The sequence below is a fragment of the Siniperca chuatsi genome, linkage group LG17, assembly GCF_020085105.1.
Source record: "Siniperca chuatsi isolate FFG_IHB_CAS linkage group LG17, ASM2008510v1, whole genome shotgun sequence".
NCBI lineage: Eukaryota > Metazoa > Chordata > Actinopteri > Centrarchiformes > Sinipercidae > Siniperca > Siniperca chuatsi.
In genome coordinates this window covers 15140800-15167287 of record NC_058058.1, presented here as the reverse complement: position 1 = coordinate 15167287, position 26488 = coordinate 15140800, and the positions used below count along the sequence as shown (strand labels likewise).

The 26488-nt window shown below is 41.0% G+C and overlaps 2 protein-coding genes and 1 long non-coding RNA gene across 6 annotated transcripts; 2 read left to right on the top strand and 1 right to left on the bottom strand.

Moving 5' to 3' along the window:
* Nucleotides 1-309: 309 nt before the first annotated feature.
* Nucleotides 310-2748, top strand: LOC122864829 (ras-related protein Rab-25-like). 2 transcript variants are annotated; one of them, XM_044172529.1, is made up of 6 exons: nucleotides 310-418; nucleotides 576-657; nucleotides 1209-1404; nucleotides 1706-1899; nucleotides 2073-2153; nucleotides 2246-2748. In XM_044172529.1, the coding sequence occupies exons 2-6, from the start codon at nucleotides 621-623 to the stop codon at nucleotides 2371-2373; spliced, it is 636 nt and encodes a 211-aa protein (XP_044028464.1). In that variant the 5' UTR covers nucleotides 310-418; nucleotides 576-620; the 3' UTR covers nucleotides 2374-2748. The 2 variants fall into 2 exon arrangements, with proteins under 2 accessions (XP_044028464.1, XP_044028463.1); XM_044172528.1 differs by having other exon boundaries at nucleotides 357-657.
* LOC122864830 lies at nucleotides 2602-9053 on the bottom strand. Of its 2 annotated transcripts, XR_006375308.1 has the most exons (3): nucleotides 8431-9053; nucleotides 5865-5967; nucleotides 2602-5408 (listed from the first exon to the last, which is right to left on the bottom strand). It is a non-coding gene; the product is annotated as an uncharacterized LOC122864830 (long non-coding RNA). The 2 variants fall into 2 exon arrangements; XR_006375309.1 differs by lacking the exon at nucleotides 5865-5967.
* Nucleotides 6141-23748, top strand: LOC122864825 (zinc finger protein 385D-like). Of its 2 annotated transcripts, none has more exons than XM_044172515.1 (8): nucleotides 6141-6482; nucleotides 12506-12621; nucleotides 17736-17843; nucleotides 18511-18679; nucleotides 19776-20027; nucleotides 20118-20299; nucleotides 22543-22644; nucleotides 22951-23748. In XM_044172515.1, the coding sequence occupies exons 3-8, from the start codon at nucleotides 17736-17738 to the stop codon at nucleotides 23191-23193; spliced, it is 1056 nt and encodes a 351-aa protein (XP_044028450.1). In that variant the 5' UTR covers nucleotides 6141-6482; nucleotides 12506-12621; the 3' UTR covers nucleotides 23194-23748. The 2 variants fall into 2 exon arrangements, with proteins under 2 accessions (XP_044028450.1, XP_044028449.1); XM_044172514.1 differs by lacking the exon at nucleotides 6141-6482 and adding an exon at nucleotides 7730-7894.
* The last annotated feature ends 2740 nt before the right edge of the window (nucleotides 23749-26488 follow it).

Here is a 26488-nt window from a genome sequence, read left to right as displayed (position 1 = left end):
TATAATATTCATATAAATGTTTTTGGGCTGCATTCCACAAAGCATTAAAATTATTACATGTACAATTAAAATCAAACATGAAAATAAGTACACGAGGCCAAACCACGGTCTGTGCCCACATCCCTGTACTGTTGGCATCAGACAGGTGGCAAAATGGTGTCGTGATCTGGTACACAGATCCACCTGTTGGGAGAGGTTTATTGTCATTCAAATGAACAGAATGAAAGGCGAGAATAGGAGAGGGTGGAGTCTGCTCCTGATGACTGCTGCAAGTCGTTCTACCTGTTCCACCCGCTCAACCCCCCCTACACACACACACACACACACACGGCTCTACCTTGGGTGTCAGCTGATGAGGGATTGGCAGGCCACAGGACTCCTGCCTGTTACCCCTATCCACAGATATAGAAGGAAGCTGGTAGGTGCAGCTGAACCTGTTTTTCTCCTCCATTTTCACCTTTACTCTCTCTCTCTCCACACTGGAGAACAGAGAGGAAGAGGAGTGAGGCTGTGTTTGTTTTTCTTTCTGCCTGTTTTTTACTCTGCTTTGGGACTAATATTGAAACTGGCTTCAGGATCTTTACTAACTGAAACAGGAACCCTTCGCTACTGAATGCAGCATGGGGTCTGACGATTCATACAATTTTGTCTTCAAGGGTGAGTTTTGTTTACTTGAGCTGTGATTGTGTAAAAAGAGGTAAAGCATATATAGTGCGTGTATTACTTCTGTTGATGTTTAAGCCGCCAGGTGCAACTAACTGCCTGCTCCAATCCCTGAATAAGAGAGAGAAGGAAGTAAAGCAGGAAAAGATAGCTTTGTGTCCATTTGACCTTTGACCTGTCAAACATGATCTTACATTTCCTGCTTCACTAAGAGACTGTTATGTGGTTTGCATGCGTATTTCCCTGATTAAAATAAACCGCCTATGATTTTCCATTCCACTCATTCCAAAGTAAAGTCAGCCACAGATAGATCTGCCAGGTTTATGAGATGTCACTGTGTCTGGTGTCTCGTGAGGGTGACAGATAGTCTACACGTGTTAGAGGACAGAAAGGATATCTGATTCATTACAGAAAGTAAAAGTTTTGACCAATTAACAGTTATATTTTTTGACTTGTGTTATAAAACAACCATTAAAAAGTCCTAATGTGGTAATCAGATAATGTGAATGAAGGGATTTTGACTTCTCCTGTCTGTGCCCGTTTAGTGGTTTTGATAGGGGAGTCTGGTGTAGGAAAGAGCAACCTTCTGGCTCGCTTCACTAAGAATGAGTTCAATCAAGACAGTCGTACCACCATCGGTGTCGAGTTCAGCACGCGGACTGTTCAGCTGGACAACTTCACCATTAAAGCCCAAATCTGGGACACAGCGGGGCTGGAACGCTACAGGGCTATAACCTCAGCGTGAGTACACACACACACACATATATACATACATATGTATGTATATATATATATATATATATATATATATATATAAATGTGTGTATATATATATATAAATGTGTGTATATATATATATAAATGTGTGTATATATATATATATAAATGTGTGTATATATATATATATAAATGTGTGTATATATATATATATATAGTCACACCTCCTTGACAGACTTCAGACATTTTACAACTTTAACAGTTTCCAGTTTTAATATAAAATCTAACTCATGTATGTTGGGTCTCTCTCACCTGGTGGATTCAGGTATTACAGGGGAGCAGTTGGAGCACTGTTGGTCTACGACATTAGCAAGCACCTGACCTATGAGAGCGCAGAGCGGTGGTTGAAGGAGCTGTACGACCATGCAGATCCTCACATCGTGGTCATGCTGGTGGGAAACAAGAGAGACCTGGAGACCCTCAGGACCGTGCCCACAGAGGAGGCCAAGGACTTTGCAGGTCTGTCAAGAAGTATTATCTTTATTTTTGAATGTGTGGTCATGATGTCCCCGCTTTATATGACTGTGTTTTTCATGAAAAGTGTATTTAATGCTCAGTATTGTACATTTTGCACCTTGAATATGTCAGTGTTTGTTGATTGTGATCTTTGCCTTCCTTGCTCTCCAACCCAGAGAAGAGAGGTCTCATGTATATGGAGACATCAGCGTTGGACTCCACCAACGTCGAAGCTGCTTTCAGTGAAGTCCTCACAGGTACAGGAGCTCAGTCAGTGTGTCCAAACTCACATCCTCAGTTAATCTGGGTTCTTTGAATTAACTTACTGATGTGTCTTCATTTTCTCCAGCGATCCATAGGAAGGTGGCCAGCAGAGAGGTGACCCGTGGCTCCATCAGCGCTGTAACCCTGTCCAGCCCCATTGGACCCACCGGTGAGGCGCAGGAGGAGCACAGAAGCTGCTGCAAGAGAAACTAACAGACTGCTGCCCTGTAAAGATCTGCTCTGTCCACGTTGAACCCACATCACGTTTGACTGTTGTTCGAGCTTAAGCATGACTTTGTTCACACCCATTTTGAAGAGCGAGGTACCTGCTTGACACTAGAGCTGTCAATGTACAAGCCTCTTAAAATATAAAAGCTGTATAGTATATAACACCAAAACAATAGATTAAGAGATGAAAATATTGAGGAAAATCTGTTTTATACAGTATATTTTTGTGGTGTCTAATTGGAGCTTTTTACTATAGATAGCTGTGCATTTATTTTCATGTTTTTAAAGAGGTTTTGTAAAATTTGACTGATTTTATAAAGGAACGCATGATGATTCATTTGGAATAAATTATTTATGTTATTCTCTCTGCATGTAATTACCTCACAAAGACGTGAATTTATTATCTGCATTGGACACATTATCTAAACTAGATGAGGGAACAGGAGAGAGGGCTGATGGGAAATGAAGAGGGTGGTGGAAGAACTCAAAACCTTTTCTTAAGTAAAAGTGGTGATATCCCAATGTAAAACTACTCTGTTACCAGTAAAAAGTCCTGCGAAATCTCGCTTAAGTAAAAGTGCAGTTTTATTGGCAAAATATAGTTAAATTATCAAAGTATCAGTACTCATTATGTAGAATGTCCCCTTTCAGAGTATAATACTATTGTATATATTACACTATTTTACTGGGATTTTTTTACTGATGCATTAACATGTAAGCAGCATTTATTGTTGGAGCTGGTCAAGATGAGGCACATTTTAGCTGGGAAATGCTTTACTATCAGTTGAAGGTGTTCTGTCTCTTCTCGGCCTGTAGATGGCAGTGCTGATGCTGTAAATTGACTTTCAGGCATCAGTACTGCTTAGTGCAATGCATTTGTTCCCTCTCTCATTTCCTTATTAACTCCAGTACAACTCATACTGCCATCTAGTCCCACTGTTCATTCCATTAATGATCATGATATTAAGCCCATGTGGCGCTGCAGTGTTGTCGCCATGGTAGCAACCTGTGATGACCTCTTGACAAGCTAATCAGCCTGTCCATGAAGTAGGGAATTAATTTACACTTTTCTCGCAAATATTAAATTAATTCACATACCTTGTGGTTTTGTGTGTGTGTCTATGCAGATGATCTCCAGACTATGGATGTAATTGGACAGGCTCATATGGCATGACTGAGAGAATATAAATCTACAGCAGTGGTAGTTAATGACATTCTGGACAGATAGTGCTCTATCTCTGGCTCACAGATGTGCATAAGGAGCCTTTACTGTGGTGTGTGTGTGTGTGTGTGTGTGTGTGTGTGTGTGTGTGTGTGTGTGTGTGTGTGCGTGTGTGTGTGCGTGTGCGTGTGCGTGTGTGTGGTGTCCCCAAGCAAGATTTTTCTGCCAGAGATCATTTTGCTACAGTGAAATGACCACAAATGCTTTTATTAAGTTTCTCTTATGAAAATATGATAGGGAAGGCTCTGCACCAGTAAATGTTTAATTATTTCCTGTGAATGAAGATATTTTATGGGCTGAGTAAAAACATCTGGTGTAATAATCCATGCAGGCTGAACAGGCTGCACAGGTTGAAAGCCTGGTCATGACATCTGTAAATCTCCCACTGTCCTGAGCCTAGAGGTAAGTCTTATGTTTGCAAAAATGATGACAAAAAATTACAAGCTCTCTGTTCTTTGTTAGGATGAGGACAGTTAGATTTTCTTCTACCACTTTACAGATTCTCGCAAATTCCTCCTGGATCTGCGTGTGTGGACGCCTTTCTGACCTCGCCTTAAAGGTAAAGCTCTCACAGTGGTTGGAAAGACTTGGATTTAGCACATACATGTGGTGGCTATTACCCACATGCTACTTGACATGTGTAGCCTGTAAAAAGTGTGTCTGAAAGCAGGACTCATATATGCTAAAGTGATGAGCGGCATGGCTCCGTTGACCCCAACATGGAGCTGTTTATCTTCATTTACGAGACCTCTTCCTCCAGCACTTTGTGGGGGAATCTTGTCCGCCAAGAATTCACAGTTGCAGCATCACATCTGTATGGGTATAATTGTGACCTTTGACCCCATGGAGCATGGATCTTTTATAAAACTCATACTTATGGAATCCATAATCTCTGTAGTCTTGGTGTTTCTCCTCCCCTCTCCGATTCCTGACTTCACAGATTCCTGATTTTTTCCGACTTGCTGCCAGGCTTTACAGAGCTGTTTTTCTGCTGTTTATTTCCACTTCCTGTGTTTGTTTTCTTGTTTATATGTGTGATTGCCAGTGACTGACACAAGACCCTACAAACTTTCATTCAAATACACACAAGATCTCAAAAAACATCTGTACTCTCGTCTTTTATTTATCTGTTTCTCTCTGTGTGATTTTAACTCAAAGTCTCTCAGACCCAAAATATTCCTGTCACACACACACAAAGGGCTATTTTGTGGTATTTTTGCATATCATTGCTGTCCTGTGAAAAACATGTATCTTCAAAATGGTAAGAGATAAGAAAAAGCATTTTTGCAGCTAATCCAATGGTTTTTAAGTGGTCTATTTAGTTTAAGATTAGAGTTTAAAATTTTCTCAACCTATAATCCCAACCAAATTTGGACGTACAGGGTATTCATTGGACAGCAATGATATGTGAGGTATTTTATAAGATTATGTTAAAATACAAAGGTCTTGAACGTACCCCTGTCACTGACAGCCAGATTTGTGATTTGTTGCTATTGTCCCAAAGTGGGTGAGGTGCCGTGTGTGGGTGCACGCTCATCCCAGCATCTGTGCATGCAAACACAAAAACAAAACCAAAGTCCAAAACACAGGAGTGTGTGACAGCTGACATTCCTCCGTCCATCCTGCATCTGTCAGTGCATGTCAGCAGAGAGCACACATTTTAAGGTTTCCACGTCAGCTGACATCAACACATAAATAGGATCAAAGTCAATGCACGCTGATTACCATGGTGATGTTGTTATGGCGACCAATCAAAGGGTGAGCTGATGGGTAGCTGTGTGTTCAGACTCTCTACTCCCTAAAATGCGCATTAAAGAGAGAGAGAGAGAGAGAGAGAGAGAGAGAGAGAGAGAGAGAGAGGAGAGGGAGAGGGAGCTGAGAACGAGCTGAGAGGTGGATTATTGCCTGGAGGTGGTTGCAGATAAAATGTTAAGAGTGTCTTTATCACTCCTGCTTGAAGACTTGAGCTGTTTAGTCTCAGTTTAGCTTGTGAGATTAAAACCTGTTTAAAAAACAGTTGTCAAAACTGTGTGCCTTGTTGTGTTTAGCTGCATCACCTCCCCATATACACTCTAGTCAATGAACTTCTTTAAAAGTCTCTAATTTCATAAGGGAGCCTGTTGTGCTTGGCCGTCCGCATTCAAGGCCCAGCTGGGGTCACAAGATTCCTTTCCGGCATGCAATTAAACAGGTTGCCAGCGACAAACAGAGCCGAGAGCCTCTGCATCGGTTCACTTAACATAATATTACATACCTCAGTTGCTATGACAGCCACAGTGTTTGTCTGTGATGCTAAACGGCTGCAGGTGTCAAGTGATGCAGCTAGCTATTATTTGAGTGCCGCTTTCAGCTGGAACCTGAGACCAGAAACAGTGTAAAATAGGATTGTCATTAACATATTATCCCTGGTGTGACAGGTGAGCTTTCTGCTGAGTGTACATTTGTGCTTAAGTGATGAGATCTGGAGAGCAGAAGGCAGACCATGTTTTAGTCAGTGAACGGCAACTTTTTTTTAGTCACATTAGCGTATTGAAGTCTTTTATCCACAGTCATAAGACTGGACTTCTGCCTGGTGTCATGTAGCTGCGCTGACCACAAATCCACTGACCCTGGTCCAACATTTTACTCATCAGAACAAAGTTTCACACCACCACTTCGATGGTGATTTCTTACCTTGGCACAATTATTACACTTGAGGAAAGAAGACACTTGGCTACAACTAGAATATGAAACCCTGAGCTTCCAACCGTGTGACTCCGAGAAAAACTTTTCAGCTGCTCCTTCCAAGGGAGGGGAAAAAGGCAATAATACCACCCGGCCCCTAAAAGTGCTCTGCTCTTTCTCAGAGGAAAACAAAACGTCTGGCAATACAGTAAGTGACAAAAGGGGCGTTAAATTAGTAGATATTTCCATATGTGTATTTTTCTCCTCCTCAGCTTTTGTTCCATGTGGCTTGTGGACGGAGGTACAGTCCAGTCCAGATGACATGGCTCAGCCAGGAGATAAGTCCTGAGCATGAAGATACCATGGTTATTGTTATAGATGCGCTTCACATACTATTTTGTTCCACTGAATTATTTCACTGAATGACCCTGAGTGGGGCCTTCCTGCATATTTCACTCTATGGTTTTGTTGCGTAGGTGCTTGTAGTGAGGGCTGCACTTTCTAATCAGAAATATGTTCCCATTTTATGTCCACCACTAATTAAAATACTTGTTAGTTCAAGCACACAGAGGCAGTGTTTTCGCATTTTCAGGACAACAGTTGTTGAACTGATGGCTTTCGTGAGCTGAATCTCCCTGGAGTTGTAGATTGTGGGAAAACACATGTTGTTGTCCACTTTCCTGACGTGGGGGTGGGGTGGGGGTGGGGTGGGTGGGGGGGTGGGGGCAGAAACATGCTTGGGCTTGAGGACAAGAAAGTTGAACCAAAGTCACTGCCAAGAGATACAGTGCATCTTAACTCTCTACGGATGTGTGCGAGTGTGTGTGCAAGACAGAAAGACAGGCATGAACATACTAGAGTCATTTTCAGTGTGAGTGAGTGCATGCATATGCATAGGCCTGCATAAATGCATTTTAGCTGGACTGTGCATTGTGTGTCGTGTGTAGTTTCCTCTCTACGTAGTGAAAGCTCTGGGATGCATCTAAAAATACCATGGACCTGAGAGGAAAGAGGATGGGAAACCATTTACAGAAGCATAAGAGGAACACGGGGCTACTTCCAAAGACAGCAGCCCAGGAGGGAAGCCCGCAGACAGGAGTCACACTGTGGCCTGGAGGGGAAGGATTTCCCCTCATTCTTTTAAAGCATGCAGTTTTGTTTATGATATTGTCTTAAAAACTGCATAAGTAACTTTGTTAAAGAAAAGATTCCCTCCTTTCTGTTCTATTGAGTTGCACACTGTATCAAACCCAAATGTGCTTCTTGCTCTGTGTATGTTGGCATTGAGGGTTTCACTAATCCAGGGTGGTACTGTACACTCATTAAGGTCGTTTCCGTCTATTTACTGAATTAAAAACAGATTTCTTGGAGATGTAGATACAGGGGCAGACTTGTGCACGAATCGTAAAGAGATGAGGAGGAGGAGGAGGAGGAGGGGGCGGGTAGGGAGGAGGAGGAGGGAATCCAGATGGGAAGGAGCAGCATCGGCGCCGCAGGAGAGAGAGAGGAAAGACGGACTGTGGAGGAGAAGACGCAACGCCTGATCTCTGCCTGGAGATGAAAGATACTTTTATCTCACACTGAACAATCGGATTTCACTCGGTGCCGCCATGTATTTTGGTATGTAAACGACGCGTTGTGCTTTTAATCTCAAAAGAGTTTTTTGTGTGTTGATAATAACGCAGCGGAGTCACTTGTTGCTATGTTGAAATGGATGTGAGCTTTGTGAAGTCAGTCACCTGCTCAGTGGAATAGACGGAGGCAGTGATAGTGCTGCTTATTCAGTGCATCTCTTAGAATTAAAAACCTAGATCATGGTCTTTAGATTTTAGTTTAGAGCGTATTGCGCTTGACTTTACAGTAATCCTCATGAAAATTAGCACACAGGGCGAATTCTTCAATAACAAGAGCGATAATATACAAATATAATGAAGCAGAATAGCTCCCAAAAACAGAGACTCTTTACTATGAATTGTTATATACATGCTTATACCGCTGAATGCCATAAACTATAGATATTTTTTACAGGATTATAAACTATAGGAAAAACACTCTGCATGAACAAAGTAAAACACATTATTATTGCTTTAGATTATTACATGCAAGTGATGGGAATGATATATAACGATGACCAATCGCATTTTCAGGCTACTTACCATTTCACGTCGTGTGTGTCATCTCGTCCACGTGTTTCTTGTAGCTCATAAAATATTTTGTCGTTTCTCACAAAAGCACATGGGTGGGGGTTGGTGTGCAGTCTGGCCCTGCTTGCTAGAGTGAAACAGTGAAAATATTATTTTACCTTTTTAAATAATCTCTGATAAAAAATAATTTTAACAGTTTCTGTTCAAGTGCTTGTAGATGCATTATTCTGTTGTGGTTCAAGTGTGAAAAATATGGTACATTTTAAGGATTAACATTGATATGGTTTAAGTATCCTGACGTGACTGACTCGTTGACCTGTTTTGGTGTCTGAGCAGGGGGTTGAATGGCAGAGGGTGTGGCCAATCCAGCGGGGGAATATTTTGGTCACTTTATTCGGTAAAGTCATATCCATATAAACCTTTCAGAAATCACGCAGAATCCTTTTATTCGTGTTTTGTTCGTCTTTCCACTTTCATTTTACAATCCTCAACCAGCCGACGTGATCACACGCACACACAAAAAAAGTTTTATTCCGATCATGGCCTTTTGTTCCAGCCAGACAGAATAAAGATTCACAAGTCTGTACTGAGGGCCTTTCCTTTTAGCTGTTGGCGCTCTTTACAGCCATCTGAAGACAGCATATATATATATATATATATATATATATATATATATATATATATATATATATGCAGTCTCTAACTGTCAAACCGCAATGGTTACCGCTGGTGTAACCGCTGGTTACATTCTGTGCAATAAGCACCAGACTGTTGCCAAATAACCACAGAAACCTGCGCGCTTATGTGCACACCAAACTGGTCTGTTATGGTGTCTCAATCCAAAACACCGGGTAACCAGGGCAACGGCCGCGAGCGTCTTCTTTTTTTAACTAATCTGCATTTTTTTGTGTGTGTGACCGTGATGAGCAACATGCTGTGATAGAGGTTGTTCGGACTACATTTTATTGCCGTGTTCCTTGAAACAAAATAATGTTGTTTTAAAAATCCTAATTCATTTGTGCCCAGACGGCAGGGCGCACCTGACTGCGATCCGCGCTGGCAGAGCAGCAATTAACCCACTATCAACTTGTGGACTAAAGGAGATAAAAAGAAAGGGTCTGCGCAAGGAAAGTACACTGACAGACAGATGAGACAGACATCCTGTCTGTCTATTTTGGACATCTACAGTATCTGAAACACCACGAAGTAGCTAAGTGTTGACAAGCCCATACATGTTAAGCCTATTTGTTTGATTTCTTTCTCTTTTCAGCTTTGCAGTTTTGAGTCTGCAGCAGCTGAGGTTGTTGCAGGTTTAAATATTCTCTATCATTATGTTTAACCTGCTGTAATGTTATTTCCTCACAAACATTAGACTTTGTTTTGTTTTTTACAACTGGTTACAGCATTTCTCCTACTGAGTTCATTTTTTTAATCAAAACTCTTCACACAATTCTCTTTACCAACATGAAGCTCAGCACAACAGTTCATCTCACAACTCCTGTACCAGAATACTTTGACTTAACACGAACAACAGGTCGAATTGCAATGTGTATCACTAATGTCTTTAAAGTAGCTTTTATTTTATTTTATTTTTGCATAAACCAAAATTCCATTACAACCAGGCCAGAAACTTTCCACCTCCATGAGGACAAGAATTCCTCTGTGGAGTCTCTCTGTGTCTCGCTGGGTCCATGTTCACTGAGAAAAACTCATTCCAAAGATCTGCCTTTTTACAGTTTATGCATGGCATGAAATTGAAAACCATAATATATAGGTGCTCTGCTAAAATGGGAATCAGCTGAGCTGGTCTTCTCTATTTTTATTACATTTTTTTTAGATTTTCAATGTTGCAGAATGTAACACATTGCAGTATAAATCACAGTAATTTAGTGTTATGTTAGGTTTGTACATTTAACAGTTTTTAAAATAGCGTGTTAACATGTGTAAAATGGAGTGTAAATACAGAGTTTTGGTGGGGGTTGAGTTTGAATGAGAAATCATGAAATTTGAAAGATGTGGTCAGTGAATGCATCTTGTGTCAAAGCAGTGAAAAGTGATCCACAGTTTAGTCCGCACACACTGTTGTCCTGACTGTGTGAAGAGTTTTGAAAAAGTGAAGTCAGCATTGAGAAATGTGTGTAACTGTAACCCCCCCCCCCCCGAAAAAACAGTAATTTGTGCGTGTAAACTATCAAGAGCATGCACGTATCCAGGGCAGCAAATACTCAACATTATGTGCACACACAAACATACACACGTGACTTCAGCTGGTTAAAGACAATCAGACTAATGGCAGAGCGGATGGGTGTGTTGTGATTTTGATTGTGATGATTACACATGTGGGCTGGTCCTGAATCAAACTGTAATCAAGCTCAGAGAACATGCAAACTAGAAAACAAGCTTCCATAATCAGGACTTAGCAACACAAACAAGACGCTTATCGCGCAGCTTTTTTAGTAATGGCCTCATTGAACCGGAAATATTTGTGTGTGTGTGTGTCAGGTTGCAAGTGTGTGAGTTTAATTTTGATCTAATAATGTGTTTTGTAATAATGTGATATGGGTGATTGTTTGCCTGTGTGTGTGTGTGTGTGTGTGTGTGTGTGTGTGTGCACCCTGCCCATAGCTGTAGCTGTAGTTCTGCACCTGTATCTGATTAACCTTCAGTGGCCCCCCCGAAGTGTATTGGGCGTGTAAAAGCACATTTGGCCCCATGAGTAGACCTGACACAGCCTGAAGGTCCTATAATTAAAGAAAGCTCTCACTTAACCGCATGTCAAGTATGATAAGCTTTCATATTAAGTGAAGCTCTTCATGTTCATTCAGGAAAACAGGTGTAAATACCCATTATCAGTTCTACAGCTGAAACAATAAGTCAATTAGTCCAGCGTCAGAAATTTTTTTAAGCAGCACTTCTGACAGTTGTTTCATGATTTAAGTCATTTTTAAGCAAAAATGTACTGGTTCCAGCTTCTCAAATGTAAACATTTGCTGGCTTTCTTTGTCCTCTATGATAGTAGAGTTTGGGTTGTCTGACTGTTGGTCAGACAAAGCTAAATGTTTGATTGGAAACTGAGAATATCTTTTGACAATTTTGTGACATTTTAAATGATTGGTATATTAATCAATAATGAAAATAATCATTAGTTGCAGCCCTAATAAATTATAAAGTAAATGTACAATATTATTATCAGCAAAATGTACTAAAGTATCAAAAGTAAATGAACAGATTATGCAGAATGGCAACTATCAGTGTTATAATATTAGATTATCATTACTGATGGATTAATGTGTAAACAGCTTTTACTTGTTTAATCTATAACAATGTATCATTTTATAAATGATATGTTTTGTATATAAAATTTTTAATCTGCAAATAATATTGCACTCTCAAATGTAGTGAAGTAGAGATAGGACACAAGCAGGACACAATGGAAATACTTAAGTACCTCAGAAATCCACCTCTGCTTGTCCATTTCCACCGTTTACTTCACTGCCAATGTGGATGAGTGGGTGTTTCAAACCAACATAAGATAAAGTGATGTTTGATCTGACCGAACCTTTACCTTGTTTCAATCACTGCCAATATCGATGAGTGAAACCCAGTAAGAGTTCTGCTTAGATCAAACATCATTCATGTTTTTCCAGTTAGGAGTTGTCTAATAGGCTAGAGAATATGTTTTGTTCATTCATGACACCAAAATGTGTTTATGTATAAGGAACAAAGCACATTAATCAACATTGGCATTTAACAATAGTAATGTAAATGTGCTTGGGTTAGCTCCTGACTCAACTAAAAACTGACAAATGGATAAAAAGCATCCTACATATTAGAGGTACAATGAAAGAGAGGAAAAAACTGAAGGAAATGAACACGTTGTTCTGACAATCTTAAACAAACTATACAATCAGACAAGTTTCTGAGCACAAAAACTTTGAGCACAAAATGTCTTCATCTAGTTCTCTGTGGTGTATTTGCTTCCATCATCATCATATTATTTCTAAAAAGAATCACGTCATCTCTATTGAGTCATTCCTCCATATGTTTATCTCTCCACCTGTCTCTTCCCCGACGTGCTGTCTCCTAGGTAATGTGTGTCACAGCGCTCTGCCGCCGCTGGCCCGTCCCACGCTGGGCAGGACCCAGCCCTCCCCAGACGCGAAGGCCCTCCTCCCCTTCCACCTGCTGCCTGGATTCACTGATGTGAGTACTGTCAGTCATTGTAGTTGTCCTGGCAACCATGCTCTCACCAACTGTACTCTCCTACCTTTTTAAAAAAAAAATCAAAACCCCAATCTTTCACTTTTATCACGCCGCTTTCTGCTGCAAGTGGAGGAGTTTATTTCATGGAATAGTCTGCCTGCGTGGAGTTATTTTTCAATACACAGATGAATGAGCGATCTGCCCACACCTTTCCAAATATATCACCTCTGATGCAGAGAGCTGTGACATTTCCACACAACCAGGGGGGTGGAGCTGATGCCTTGGTATTCCTCACACAGCTTTTCTTAGAGCTGTCTGCCCCGGTGTTTGTGATGGGTGAAGGTGGAGAGAACTAAAGCCGGCCAAGTCTGAGCCCCGAAGAGAGTTGATGTGTCAGGCATGGCTGAGGGCTGACATCAGGTTTACAGGGGAATCGTGCTGTATGTCTTAATATACTAGGCTATATGATGTATGAAATCATTCTTCTGGCCGGAATCAATGTGGTAAAGTAATGTAGCTCGACTGCATATAGCTGAGGTGTATTTACCGACAATATGAAAACTGTTTCTAACACCTCGATGCCAGAAGTGTCTCCTTTATTGTGTGTTTTTGTCTCCAGCACTTGAAGCCAAGAAAACATGATGTGTTTTTTTGTCCTCACACTTTCGCTAATACCAAACCCATTACAAAACCTAAACTTGAAATGAAGTACGCATCTCTAAACTGCGATGTGCTCTTAGATGTGTAGAATAGCGATATAGAGAGACAAATTGAGGGTTTAAAAGAAAGAGAGGATTGTGTGTCTGCATTTGCTGGACTGTTAGTGTAGAGAGAGAGAGAGAGAGAGAGAGAGAGAGGTAACCTCTCCCTCTTTGTCAAAAAGCCTTTCTGCCACCTGAGGAGACATCAGGTCTTGGCTCCCTCCATTTCACCTCACTCTCCTCCTCTCTCCAGCCTTCTCATCCATCCCTGCTTTGCTCTTCACCCTCTTCACTTCAGCTCTCTTCTCTTGTATTTTCCACTTTGTCTCCTGCTGTCATCTTCCCCATCTTTCACCCTCTTACCTCGCACTCTTTCTTTCTTTCAGAGTTTTCAACCCCTGCTCTCTTTCTTTGTTTTCTCTTTCTCCTTTACCACAAACAATCAAACTCAAAACACTACCATTTTTGGTCAAATTTCTAACTTTAACTTCTCTTGGCTTCCTCATCGTGGATGACCTTCCTACTCAAGTCAGAAAAGCTGTTTCACTTACAATTTACCACAGGTTGAAAGATGTCAAATAACTCGCATCACCTTCTCCCTGCTGAGTCACATCCCCTCTCACATATTTATAACTCTCTCATTTCTTTCATTTTATTCCATTTCCAACACTTCTGCAGTTGCATGAACATTGTCAGCCCTGTAAAGAGTCACAGACCTTTAAATGCCTGCTATTGGTTGGGTGTTATTTTGGAGATTTATGGGTTTTAACTTTTAACTTAACTTTTTCTTTGAAATCTAAGTTGTAAAAGTCCCTTCTGCCACCTCTGTAGACTTTATGGCTGCAACTGGCAATTATTTTTGTTATCAATTAACCTGCTGATTATTTTCTCGAATAATCATTTTGCCTATAAAATATATATAATTTCTCAGAGCCCAACGTAACTTATTCAATGTCTTGTTTTATATAACAACAGTCCAAAACCCCAAAATATCCAGATTCCTATCATATAAGAAAAGCAGTAAATCCCCACATTGGAGAAAGAGGAACCAGAGGATTAAAAAAATAAAGACTGGAATGGTTGAGTATCGAAACAGTTTCTGATTAATTTTCTGTCCATCAATTGACAGCTTTTTGTTTCAGCTCTGCTGTGTTTATTAACTAAATGACACCTTTGAGGTCAGGATAATATGTTCCTCAGTTGCTTTTGAGGTTCAAATTTAAATATTGTTTAACGGAAACCTATGGTAGCTGTAGATGTGAAAAACAACTAATAGAAAGAAACATAATAAAGTTTTGTCTCACATATATTTCATCTGCAAACTGGATAGATAGCTCACCATAGTGTAAAGGGAATCTTCTCCCTCCTCTGATTTGAACCTGTGGGTGTTCAGTAAGTGGGCACACAGCTGAACTGTAGCTGGCTGCGTTTTCTCCTGGAATGTGTGTTTTTATGTGTGGGTTTTTTGGTGTGTGTGTGTGTGTGTATAAGCCTGCATTTTCTTGTGAATGTAGGTGCTATGTGTGTTGGCCTCTGTAAAGCACTGCACAGGAGTTTGTTTGGTGCCCACATGTGGGTTGTCATGGTTACAGGATTTGCACGCATGTGTGTGGATGTTTGTCGTGAGTCAGGGCTCCAGCACTGTAAACTGGAACTTCACTGGCTGGTCTGGCTTGTAGTTCGACAGCTGTTTTTTTTTTTTTTTTTTTTAATGGAAACAAAAGTGTAATTTAAATGACAAAGAACCAAAAGCAGCAGCTTATTCATCATTTGATGTCACTCTGGTACACAATGTAAGGAACATTCATCATTTTAAATGTTGAGGCTTTTGACTGTGCTCCAGGTAAAAGTCTGCTTTACTTCACTTGGCCATATGTTTCAGACATAACTCACTCCATGGAGCTGAGCTTGTTTGACACACCACCATCGCTGAGTGTGAGGAGGTGAGACAGAATATACTGGTTGATACTGAAGCTATGTGGTGGATGTCATGTCTTTTATTTAGTGTATCAATCACTGGATTTACTGCTTGTATTGCTTTTAATGCCACAATAAGCAGCCTGGATAGATGTAGTAGTGGATAAGAGGAAGGAGACTGATTTGATTCAGCACATGATGTAGTGTGTATGTGTGTGTGTACAGAAGAAAGAAAGAAGAGGTAATCAGTAAGAAGGGCAAAATGACTTTGCCGCAGGTGCTAGTCCACCCCAGAGTGCGGAATGGGAGTGAAGGTTAAGAGAGTGAGTCCAGTGGGAGGTAGGACGGTGACTTTGATCAGACAGAGACGAAGGGAGAGGCAGAGAGTTCAGAGGGGAGCAGATGGGGGGGTGAAGTGAGGAATGTGAGATGGAAGGTCAGATGCCGATGCAGGGGCTGAGGAGGGAGGGAGACGGGCTTTTCACCAATGTTAAAATGTTCAGTCCAAATGTTCAAAAAACTGTGCTCACATTCTCATAAATGTTTAACATTAATGTGGCCATGAATATACACTTATCCTTCCCCTGTATATATTTCCATGTCATGGTTATTACAGACATTGAATGAATGATTTCTTAATTTTTAAAATTTCATTATTTGCAAAATAACTATATTTGTTTTTATGTTTGTTTGAGTTTTATATACACAAACAGCTACAGGGAAACAGGGAGAGATAAGAGACCAGTGACTGTAGAGATGCATTCCAGTGCAGCCGCCTAGAGTGATGATCAAAGAAAATGAGCAAGACACACACACACACACACACACACACACACACACACACACACACACACACACACACACACACACAAACACACACTTACAGACAGATTCTTTTGCGTACGTAATGTTTGAAGAGAAAAGAATTCATCTTTGGCACTAAAGAAACAAGCACAATCTCCAGTGCGGTGCTATATGTTCCCAGGACTTACAGAACAAGTTGGCTGACCCATAATAACACATAACGTTTTACGTCACCTCCAGCCAGATTTCCATAAAGCCTCCCTGGTTGTGGCTGCTTATATGGCTCCCTACATTTCATCACAGGTAATAAGGTTTGTTTTGCTCCACATAGGCCAGTTGGGTTTTATTGCGCTGAGTATATGCGCTCATTAAACATTCCAGTAGGTAATGTCCAGAGGTGTACAGCGCTGTGTGGTCAGATATTTGTATAGTTATTGTGCACACAGACGCACACATGCAAAGACAAAGAGAGGTTTACTGCCTGTTTCTTATTCTCATAAAGAAACCTAGTCTGGAGGTGACTGGTCCATAATTTCCTCCTTAGTTAGTTGTTTTTTGTGTGTTCATGTTACAGAACATCACACATGATTTCAAAACTATACAACTTTGTTTCCTCTGAATGGTAAAATGCATTATTTTAAAAGTGGATGGCACCTTGCGAGGAATGTTCCTAAACCCCACCCTCATTTCTGACGGTCCGTGTGGGAAGATCATCAGCAGGATCTGTGTCATGGGTGGGAAAAGGGCTGGGTGTGGCTAGGTTTTCAGCATGAAGCACTCACCCCTGTAGGTTTGAAAGGTGGCTTGTAAAATGTTTATTGTCAGCTCCATCATGGAGAGCAGAGGCTGTGGTCAGGTGGGATTCATGGTGGTCACACTGGATTCACATATTTACATGTTTTTGTGTGGAAAATAAAATTCTAAGAACATTCATAGTAGCTTTTTCAAATCTGTATTGCTGCGTATCTACTTCTCGGCTGTCCATCGTTGCCCATATACTGCAATTCAGTTATGCTGCATTTTGTTTATGAAGTACAGCATCAGGCTAGACAATTAGTTAGCTAGGATTAATTAGTTGGACGAGCAGGACGCTCTAACCAGTGAACAAACTAATGCTCGCAAGCTCGACAGAAAATTGAGATGAAAGCAGTGTTTTCAAAAATCTGGGTGTTTGGAACATGCTGAGCATACTGAATGAATATTTTGATATTGAAACATGTTACTATTAGAATAAATTGATCCAAGGGAAATCCAGGCAGACCACAGCCTCTGTTCTGCCTTTGACAGCCATCTTTGAAACATACAGGGGTTGAGTTTTTTGTGGTCAAAATATTTAAGGTGGAGCGTCACTTTAAAACAGTTGGGGTTAGTCAAGGTTTAGCCTCTCTAGAGCGCAGGGCATGTCATTTACACACTCTTTACAGTGTACTGTTGTCCCTAGTGGATGATGTATGAACATGTGTATGTGTTACATGCATGAGAAACTAGTACTCCCCCCTTTCAACTCCTTCTTATGGCCCCCACCTCTAACCTGAGATATTATAAATCTGTGTTTTCTTGAAAGGAGCATATTAGCTCGCAGACTGCAGTCCATTTACACCTTAGCTGATCACTTTCACTACCTACTCAATCTTGTGTTTCACAACCCTAAACCAGTCGTGACCTTAACATTATGTTTCTCCTTTGTTGCAGATGGATCACGTCCATAAAGCTCTAATTGGCCCAGGCTTCAGGCTAACCTCACCGCTGAAGAGGAAGGCCAGTTCCTGTGGAGTCTGCCGACTGAGGTTCAACTCTGAGGTGGGTGTTGTCCTGTGGGAAACACACATTTTAAATATTTTTTCTTTCAGGGTGCTTTATTTCTCACACACACCCTTGCATGACAGTTGAACGGCTGAGGAGACCTGCCCTTGTTACTTGGCTGTTTTACTGGTTCTGAGGGGTTAGCTGCCTCATGTAATAATTGGGTGAAATGTTCACACCTCTAATGCCCTTTGTAGAGAATACTTTTTTTTTTATTGTGCTCATTATAGAATGATTCATAAACAAGCACTATTATGTGCTGAACTGCAATGCAATGTCACCACTCCTATTTCTAACAAGAAAAGTGTAGTAGCACAGGAATCATTGTCAGAAAAAAATTCAAGGAAAACAGAAAGAATATGTAAATGTAAAGACCAGATTTACTCCAATATTTACAATTGCAAACAATGTAAGCAAGCATTTACATCAGGAACATTACAAACTTTTATTTACTTGTTGCCGGTGTTAGTCTGTATATTAAAACATCTGTCAATCAATGTGTGAGTGATAGAAGCCTCTACAAGTTTATGCTGGAGCTACATTTTTATTCACATTCAAGTCATGTATTGTGGCTTAAAATATTAACATAACATTGTCAGGTTCACATAACTAAATAATTGTGTCCAGTGAGTTCATACCTTCATGTTTGCTGTTGTGTACACAGGTGCAGGCTTCTTCCCATTATAGTGGCACCAAACACGCGAAAAGGCTGAAAGCTATGGACGCCCCAGATTCAAAGATCAGGACCTCTGAACCAGTCGCCAAGGAAACCACATCGCAGAGCCTCTCGTCACCCTGCTCACAGCCCTCCAGCTCTGACACAACATCAGGAGGTGTGTGTCTCTGCAGGCACGCATACTTCCCCTGTGTGTGTGTGTGTGTGTGTGTGTGTGTAGACATCAAATGTATGACAGCATTAGATATATAAATCTACGACTCAAACTTTCTTTTCCCAGTCACGACTTTAACTCTTTGATGTGATAAACCTCCTGCTGCTTTAGGTTTCACAGTGAAGAGATTAAAGGTTGAGCATTATCTTCCTTCTTCATGTCTGCATTTACTGACCTCCTCATTGGCCTCCTGACATCAAAAACACATTGAAAATGCTTCGTATAACATATTCAACATAAGTGTGGAGGTGTGTCGAACCACTGACTGCTTTCCAACATGAGTATATGTGTGTGCCAGTCCCTGATGTGCTGCTTTTGCATGTGTGTGGGCGTCAAGGAATGATGAGGATGAATAATACATTTTACTGCAAGCTAAAGACCAAAATGATTGAAGAATTGTATTTGACATTGCCGACATGAGAGAAAGAATGATTGATCATTTCCAGTTTGGAGTTAGTTTCAACAAAATGGATGAGACGGTAGGACAGCTCTCTGAAGATTACCTCAGCAAACAGCAAGGGGGGGCTTGTAAGAGTGGGGAATCAATGGAAACAAATAAGACACCCACTCAGCTAGGCAGAGCTAATCATTGTTATTAGCAAAGAGTGAATCCTTAAATCAGCATGCGCTCCTCCAGGGAACCTCTTCAAGTCACTCTCACAAGAGATAATAGAGCTAAATCATCTCTACACAAAACTGTTCGTTTAAGTTCTGAGGCCGATCCTAGGGGAAATCACTGATTATTAGTGCGATTAGAGAGGTTGATAGAGATCATAATCACTTGTGGCCTGGTGAGGGTTTTTTTTTATCTCTGTCTCTGGGCATGTCACAATATTGGTGCTTCTTATTGTAAGTAGTAAGAGTTCAAGAATTTCATAGAAGTGGAAAGATGTTTGTCTTCTTATCATCTGACTGTCTCGGTCTCCATCTCTCTTCCTTGCTTTCTATACTCTTTCTCTTTGCTTTCTTACAATATTTTTGTTTCTTACACTACTTGCTACTGCTGTCTCATTAATGTGGTATCGCTCTATTTCTTCAGAACCCTCAGCCCCAAACCCTACCTCAGAGGCGGCACCATCGAGCGGTGGCCCCTCTGAAACCGAGAAAGCACCCTCTGACCCCTCCCTGTCACCCAGAATGAGGACACCAGAGAAAGACACACACAGAGATGGAGAGGTGGAGGTGGCTCCAGAGGAGGAAACAGAAGAACAGAAAGCTATACGTCTTCTCTACTGTTCCCTCTGCAAGGTGGCCGTCAACTCTGCCTCCCAGCTGCAGGCCCACAACAGCGGTGAGAAACTGAAGGCACAGCTGTCATAGAGTTTAGCCTGCTATGTTTAACACTCTGTTGACACTCTGACGTGACTTTATATCTGCTCAGGCACGAAGCACAAGACAATGCTGGAGGCAAGGAGTGGTGATGGAGCCATCAAGTCCTTCCCGAGGACGGGGGTCAAGGCCAAGTTGGCCGCACCGCCTGAGTCGTCAACTGGACTCCAGAACAAAACTTTCCACTGTAAGATCTGCGATGTGCATGTCAACTCAGAGACTCAGCTCAAGCAGGTTAGTTGCTGAAAAGTTGTTATACTGATTAACACAGAAACACAGTCCATTACAGAGCTAAGTTTAGGCATCAGAGGAGATATGGGATGGGAACCTCCAAATGTTGGACATACATTTTAGATGATCCTGCTTTGGAACAGACTATGCGTGAACAGCAGATCACTAGAAATATTTTTAACTGGAATGTTATGCATGGATGCCCCTGGATCATTTATTGTGTATTTTTCAAAACTCAGCGCAAATTGCACCTCATGCATAAGAAAACGTGGTCTGTTTGGCATAAACCTAAATTACAAACATGTTCTCATGAAAAGCAACTACAGCGTAGAGCCTTGTGTGAAACAGAACTGAACCAAAAGTCACAGATCTGTGTGTGATGTGCACTGTTAGGTACTGTACACTGTCATGTATGTTTAATGATCTCCATGAAGAGAAAAGGCTTTGTTTGATATGTGATTTAGGTGAGACTGAAGCCTGTTTCATGTTTTAATGCTCTGGATGATTTAAGGGCTATACTTTTTAATAAAATGTCGTTAATTTTTGTTATTATGTGCCTGTATTTGTAGAGCTTAGGACAGAAGACACAATTCTTTGTGAAAAAAGTTATGTTCTTGTCTGACAAATGTTTCACCATGGGGACAATGTGGTGGTACAGTGGTGGAGAAAGTATTCACATCCTTCACTTAAGTAAAAGTACCAATGCAACAGTTTAAAAATACTTCATTATAATAAAAGTACAAAAGTATTAGCAGCTAAATGTATGTAAGTATCAAAAGTAAAAATACAAAGTAAAAAATACAAGCAAAAAATTATCCCCTGTGACAGAGATATTATTATATCTGATATTATGAGTTTGTTAATACCGATGCATCAGTGTGTAATGTAAGCAGCATTTTACGGTTATAGCTCGTCGAGGTGATGCTAGTTTGAACTACTTTATATACTTTAAATATACTTTATGTAGTTTAGGCCAGTGTTCAGTGACCCCATTCTAGGGGTTGGGCCCGCACAAAAGTGTCACAAAATAAATCTGAGGGGTCAAGAGATTATTAATGGGAGAGGAATAAAGGAAACAAAGAAGATCTGGTACACGAAGTAGATGTGATTTGATTATTATTATTCTTTTTTTTTTTAGACTTTCCTCTAATCTTTACTTACTGGATAATTTGACTTTTTTGGGCCTAGAACAGTTATTTAAATGAAACCATGTGAGAAGTCTAAAGGGGAACTCACTTGGTGGAACTGCTAACAACTCATAGACATCCGAAACATGATAAGGGGCCCGAAGTAGACGCTGCTTTTTTTTGTCAAAAGCCAAAGAGTCTGGGAACCTCTGGTTTAATCTTTAATAATGTGCTGTAATTGGAAAAAGTACAATATTTACCTCTGAAATGTAGTTAAGTAGAACTATAAAATAGCATGCAAGTACTCAAGTAAACATAAAAGTGCCTCAAAATTGTACAATACTTGAGTAAATGTACATAGTTTCTAATGTGTGTGTATGTACACTAATAGTTGCTATGTTGCTCGAGCAGTGTGAACACTGGGTGGGTGACACGAGAAACTGGCTCATTGCACTTCTTACTGGTCTGTTCCTCTTATGAATGTACAGCCATGAAAAGGTCAGCTGTCACAAAGATTTGCCACTCACACAGTTCAACATCAACAGAGCCATCATCACTTTATCCATCATGCAGTACAGAAAAGGCAATTCAGGACCTTGCATGTTTTATTCTCACACCTGTCGCTGCAGGTGAGTTAAAATCACAGATCCCTCAAGATAATGAGCACAAAGCTACTAAGCCTCATGTATTTCAGCGAGCATCTGAATATGATGTTAGCATCTCTGTTCGTGATATGAATGCACAGTGTTGGTCTTCATAACTGACTGTTGAAAAGTTAACTTTGGCCAGGTGCTCATGAATATTTAGCAGTTCACCGCTGATTGTGTGCCTCGCTGGCCGTAGCCATCTGTTTGTGCTTGTCAATCAAATCAGGAAGACTTCCAAACCCGCCCCTCATGAATATTTTGAATCTCAAAATCAGAGCCAACAAAATATCAACATTCTGCCCGAATTGTCAAAATAGGAACTTTGATTGTGCTTCCTTTCATTTCCTCTTCACTGATTATTCAAATTTCCAAGCAAAGACTGACCTCTTTCTTTGTTGTGTCTTTTTGCTGCTGCCTGCGTTTGTCTGGCTTTATTTTTCTCTGTGTTTATGTTATCTCTCCTCCGCTGCAGCACATCAGCAGCAGGAGACACAAGGATAGAGCAGCAGGTAAACCAGCCAAGCCTAAGTTCAGCCCCTACACTCCCACCCAGCGTCACCAGAGTTTCCAGGCAGTGAGTACTCTGCTGTTACTCTCATCACTCATCATTGTGTTTGTGTACACAAGTTGATTCTCCAGAGCCTCCTCCAGGAAGTTCCACTCCCTACTTCCAATGAGACAAATCGTCAGTGATATGAACTGAAGAATCTTATGTCTGAATTGTTTTTATCCAGTGATGCTGTAAAAGGAACAAAAAGGCATATTGCGTTAGAAGGGAGAGCAGATTCATGATAAGATTGTTTGACAGTAACTGGGACAACTTGTGCTTCTAAGACGTTATCTCCTTGTCTGCAGTTTTGTTTGTCTGTTTCCTCCTCAGATTCGTCTGGCTCTACGGACAAACCAAGACCTGGCCAAACCTCTGGCCTCGTCTCTCCTACAGCGTCAACTCTCTGTTGCCGCTGCTGCTGCCATGGCAACTCTGCCTTCTTTCCCTCTCCGCCCTGCTTCAAACCCAAGCCCCGCCCTGTTTCAGAGTCAGTGCCTCCCCCAGGCGCTGCTGCATCCGGCCCCTGGACCCATCTGTTCATCACACACACCGGTTCTGTTTTCCCCCTACTGACCCCGTCGACATCTCAGTCAGCTCTGAACTACAGCTAAAAGCAGACCTGAGACCTGAACAAGATGTGATATAAGACAGCACTCACTGTACTCCACATAACAACAGATACTGTGGGTGTCATGGACCAGGACTGAAGATCATTTGCTGGTGCCAAAACCTTGAGGCAGGTGGGGATGGAGGAAGTACAAAGCAGCTAATGAGCGAAAGCAGCGTTTTCTGATGAATGTGTGTGTGTGAATGTGTGTGTGCATGCGCAGATATAGCCATCACAGAAGTACAACTTTTTACAACATGTTTGTTGCACTACTGCTTGATTCCTCCAGTAATAAACACGTTTTATAGATGCTGATAATTTATGACAATCAAGAAAGTCCCTCTTAAAATGGACAGTTTAATTCAGTATAGATATAAGAAAGACGCATCATGGTGAACTTCCATGATGACTATAACTGTGTGTGTTTGTGTGTGCAGACATGCATAGTATGAATGGCAATCAGAGCATGCTTGACTGAAGATGTTTATTATTTTCCAATAAACAATAGCTGTGGATACTCATATTTGATTCCAGAAAATTCATTACCTTTCTGAGTATGAATGCATCTTCATAGCATCATTGGTGAAAATAACACCAATTCAATGCTCCAAAACATGCATTTTATTCAATAAATGAGTGCAATATCTTTTTAACGTAATATGGTGTTTATCATCTAAGATACATCTTTGTTCCAACAGACTTATTAAATGAGATGCATTTCAGTCTTTTCAGCTCCTTGGTAACGTGTTCACCCTGACGCTGACAGAAATGTAGACACGCCGAAACGCAGTCAGGCATCACCTCCTTCCGAACCCATAACTCTACATTCAGACACTGCACCTAAGCCCATTTCATCCTCCTTTGCTACGTAACCGCACGCAAAAACAATCTTTCCTTGGTCTGTACTCAGGTATTTTCCTAAAAAACAAAGCTTCGGAAGACTTTTTTCCAACTATTTATCACTTAAGAGTACAGATAAACCTTTAACCCGCCCCCCGTCATCCCCTCCAGCCTCATTCTCTGAGCTAAATCAAAGCAGGAATGTTCTGTTTGACTTTATTATCTGTCTTTCTGATGAGGTTTACTACACTGCAGCCTCAAGCAATGTGTAGCTCACTTTGGTAAACTTATATTTTAAAGGAAGTTGATTTTGGAAGCCTATAGGCATATGTACATAGAGAGGGTGTACTGTTGCTTCAGTAGGTTTATGGTTTACTGTAGATGTACCTCAATCAGACTCTTACATTTTGTCTGAGGGTTGTTGTTTTGTTTTCTCTTGTTTTCTGACTCATGTGAAAATGAAACAACTGTAAACTATTTATAGTCGTGACTACATTTGTGTGATCACTGATGAGATTCAATGCTGATGTGAACTGAATGATGGTTATTTTAAACTTTCTCAGTGGTTGAAGTCTTAATGCACTCCATCAGGTCAGCTGCTGTGTGATAGCTGCTTTTTCAACTTTCTACAACCTCTCAGACTATCTTCTTAAAGGTGTCAGTTGTCTTTCATCGGCCAACTGACACCAAACTGGATCGATTAGTTAGATATTTTTTGCTTCTGCATCCCGCAGCCAATCCAAAGTAAATAATTCCACAGGCCAATTCAGAGAATTATCATCCAATCAATCACCTCCTCCTGATTCACCCAGCTGTCACTGCAGTCATTATTATTATTATTAATTGTCTGGAGTAATGATTGTGAACATCTGTGTGTGGGATGCTCAATTCGCCACAGGCTGTCTGAATCCAGACCTCCTCTGGCCCCTTAACTCCCTGGCTCATTCCCTCGCCAGCCTTCGCTGCCTTTTCTCCTTCACTTTTTGTCATCTTTCTTTCGTTATCTCACAATACGTTCACGGTTACTCACTCCACCGCCTCTCTGTCTCTCACCTCCTCCGTCGACTTCATGGTAGGCACGCGCACATGCACACATAAACATATGTCAGTAACACAAAAGCCTTACTTGGCATCCAGGGAATTTTTCGTTCTCTGCTACCTGGAGAGAGTACAAAGGTACAAAGCAGAGCTGTGCATGCCATGTTAGAGCAGCTTTGCTTGCTGTTCTCATAGAAAAAGATTATAATAAACTCTTGGCATGATGCAGCATTTTGACCTTTGCACTTTAATTAAATTCTTAAAACAAAGGTGGTCATGGGTAATGAGGCTGCACCAACAGAAATGAAGGAAGGAACTCAACTGGAAAATAAAATGTAAAATACAACTGCAGTCTGTATACGTCAAACAAAGTACAAAGTACTTTTTAATGTTTGCATTCAAATAAGCGCTGTAAATAAAGTTTATTAAGTCAAATAAAAAGAAATACTGAGGAAACATATTACCATAAAATATATGGTAAAATATATTACCAAAACAACATTACTTCTATGACAGGAGACAAAGTGGGAGAATTGATTAAAAGAATAGTTCAACATTTTGGGAAATACACTTCTTTGCTTTCTTGCTAAACGTTAGATGAGAACTCTCACGGCTGCATGGTAAGCTGCGGAGCCAGCAACCGGTTAGCTTAGTTTAACATAAAGACTGGAAACAGGGGAAACAACTAGCCTGGTTCTGTACAAAGGCAAAACAATTTGTCTTCCGGCACCTCTAAAGCACACTAATCGACACATTAGGCTATATCTGTTTCCTTAATCTGTAAAAAAAAATAAAAAATGTGTAAAAAGGACTTTCGCCATTTTACGGCGGGTAAGCTATTGTACAGTCTACATTAATATGGCATTTATTTACAGGAATCTGATAATCTACTGGTTCAAAAAAACTTAGTATTTGCCCCATTTTGACTTACCCATCCACAGACCTGCTTGTTGTTGTGTTTGACCATGTGGTAAACAACAAACCCTGCATCTTAAACCTGGGCCAAGTATTGCACTTCTAAAGGTTGCCACTCCTACGCCACAAGACATGTAAAAGCTGCTCTTAGGATCTGTGTTTCTCTGGCTCTAGTGGGTAGACAAAAGAGTGGGCAGAGGGGAGCTGTGGCACAAGCACCATCTGTCTGGGTCAACACGCTTCCACGGTTGTCCAGGGAGCAAAAGTTGAAAGTTCAGACCCAGCTGTCAAATTCCAGTTTCCTCCAAAGTAGCAATTGTTGGTCCTGCAGCACCAGACAGGGTTTGTTTAGACCCTGTGAGGCTGTATGGTTCTGTGGAGGTAGTGCAGCGGTATGGCACAGAGCAACAGATCAGTAAACGGAGGAGATGTTGGCTGTGAAGTAAATGGCTCAGCGGGGTGTTCAAG

What these genes read in the sequence shown, in the direction of transcription:
- LOC122864829 (XM_044172529.1), top strand. Translation starts at nt 621, where the DNA reads ATGGGGTCTGACGATTCATACAATTTTGTCTTCAAGG. An exon ending in ATACAATTTTGTCTTCAAGG is followed by an intron (nt 658 to 1,208) that starts GTGAGTTTTGTT and finishes GTGCCCGTTTAG; the next exon opens with TGGTTTTGATAGGGGAGTCT. An exon ending in TACAGGGCTATAACCTCAGC is followed by an intron (nt 1,405 to 1,705) that starts GTGAGTACACAC and finishes TGGTGGATTCAG; the next exon opens with GTATTACAGGGGAGCAGTTG.
- LOC122864825 (XM_044172514.1), top strand. An exon ending in CTCTGACACAACATCAGGAG is followed by an intron (nt 18,680 to 19,775) that starts GTGTGTGTCTCT and finishes CTATTTCTTCAG; the next exon opens with AACCCTCAGCCCCAAACCCT. An exon ending in CAGAGACTCAGCTCAAGCAG is followed by an intron (nt 20,300 to 22,542) that starts GTTAGTTGCTGA and finishes CCTCCGCTGCAG; the next exon opens with CACATCAGCAGCAGGAGACA.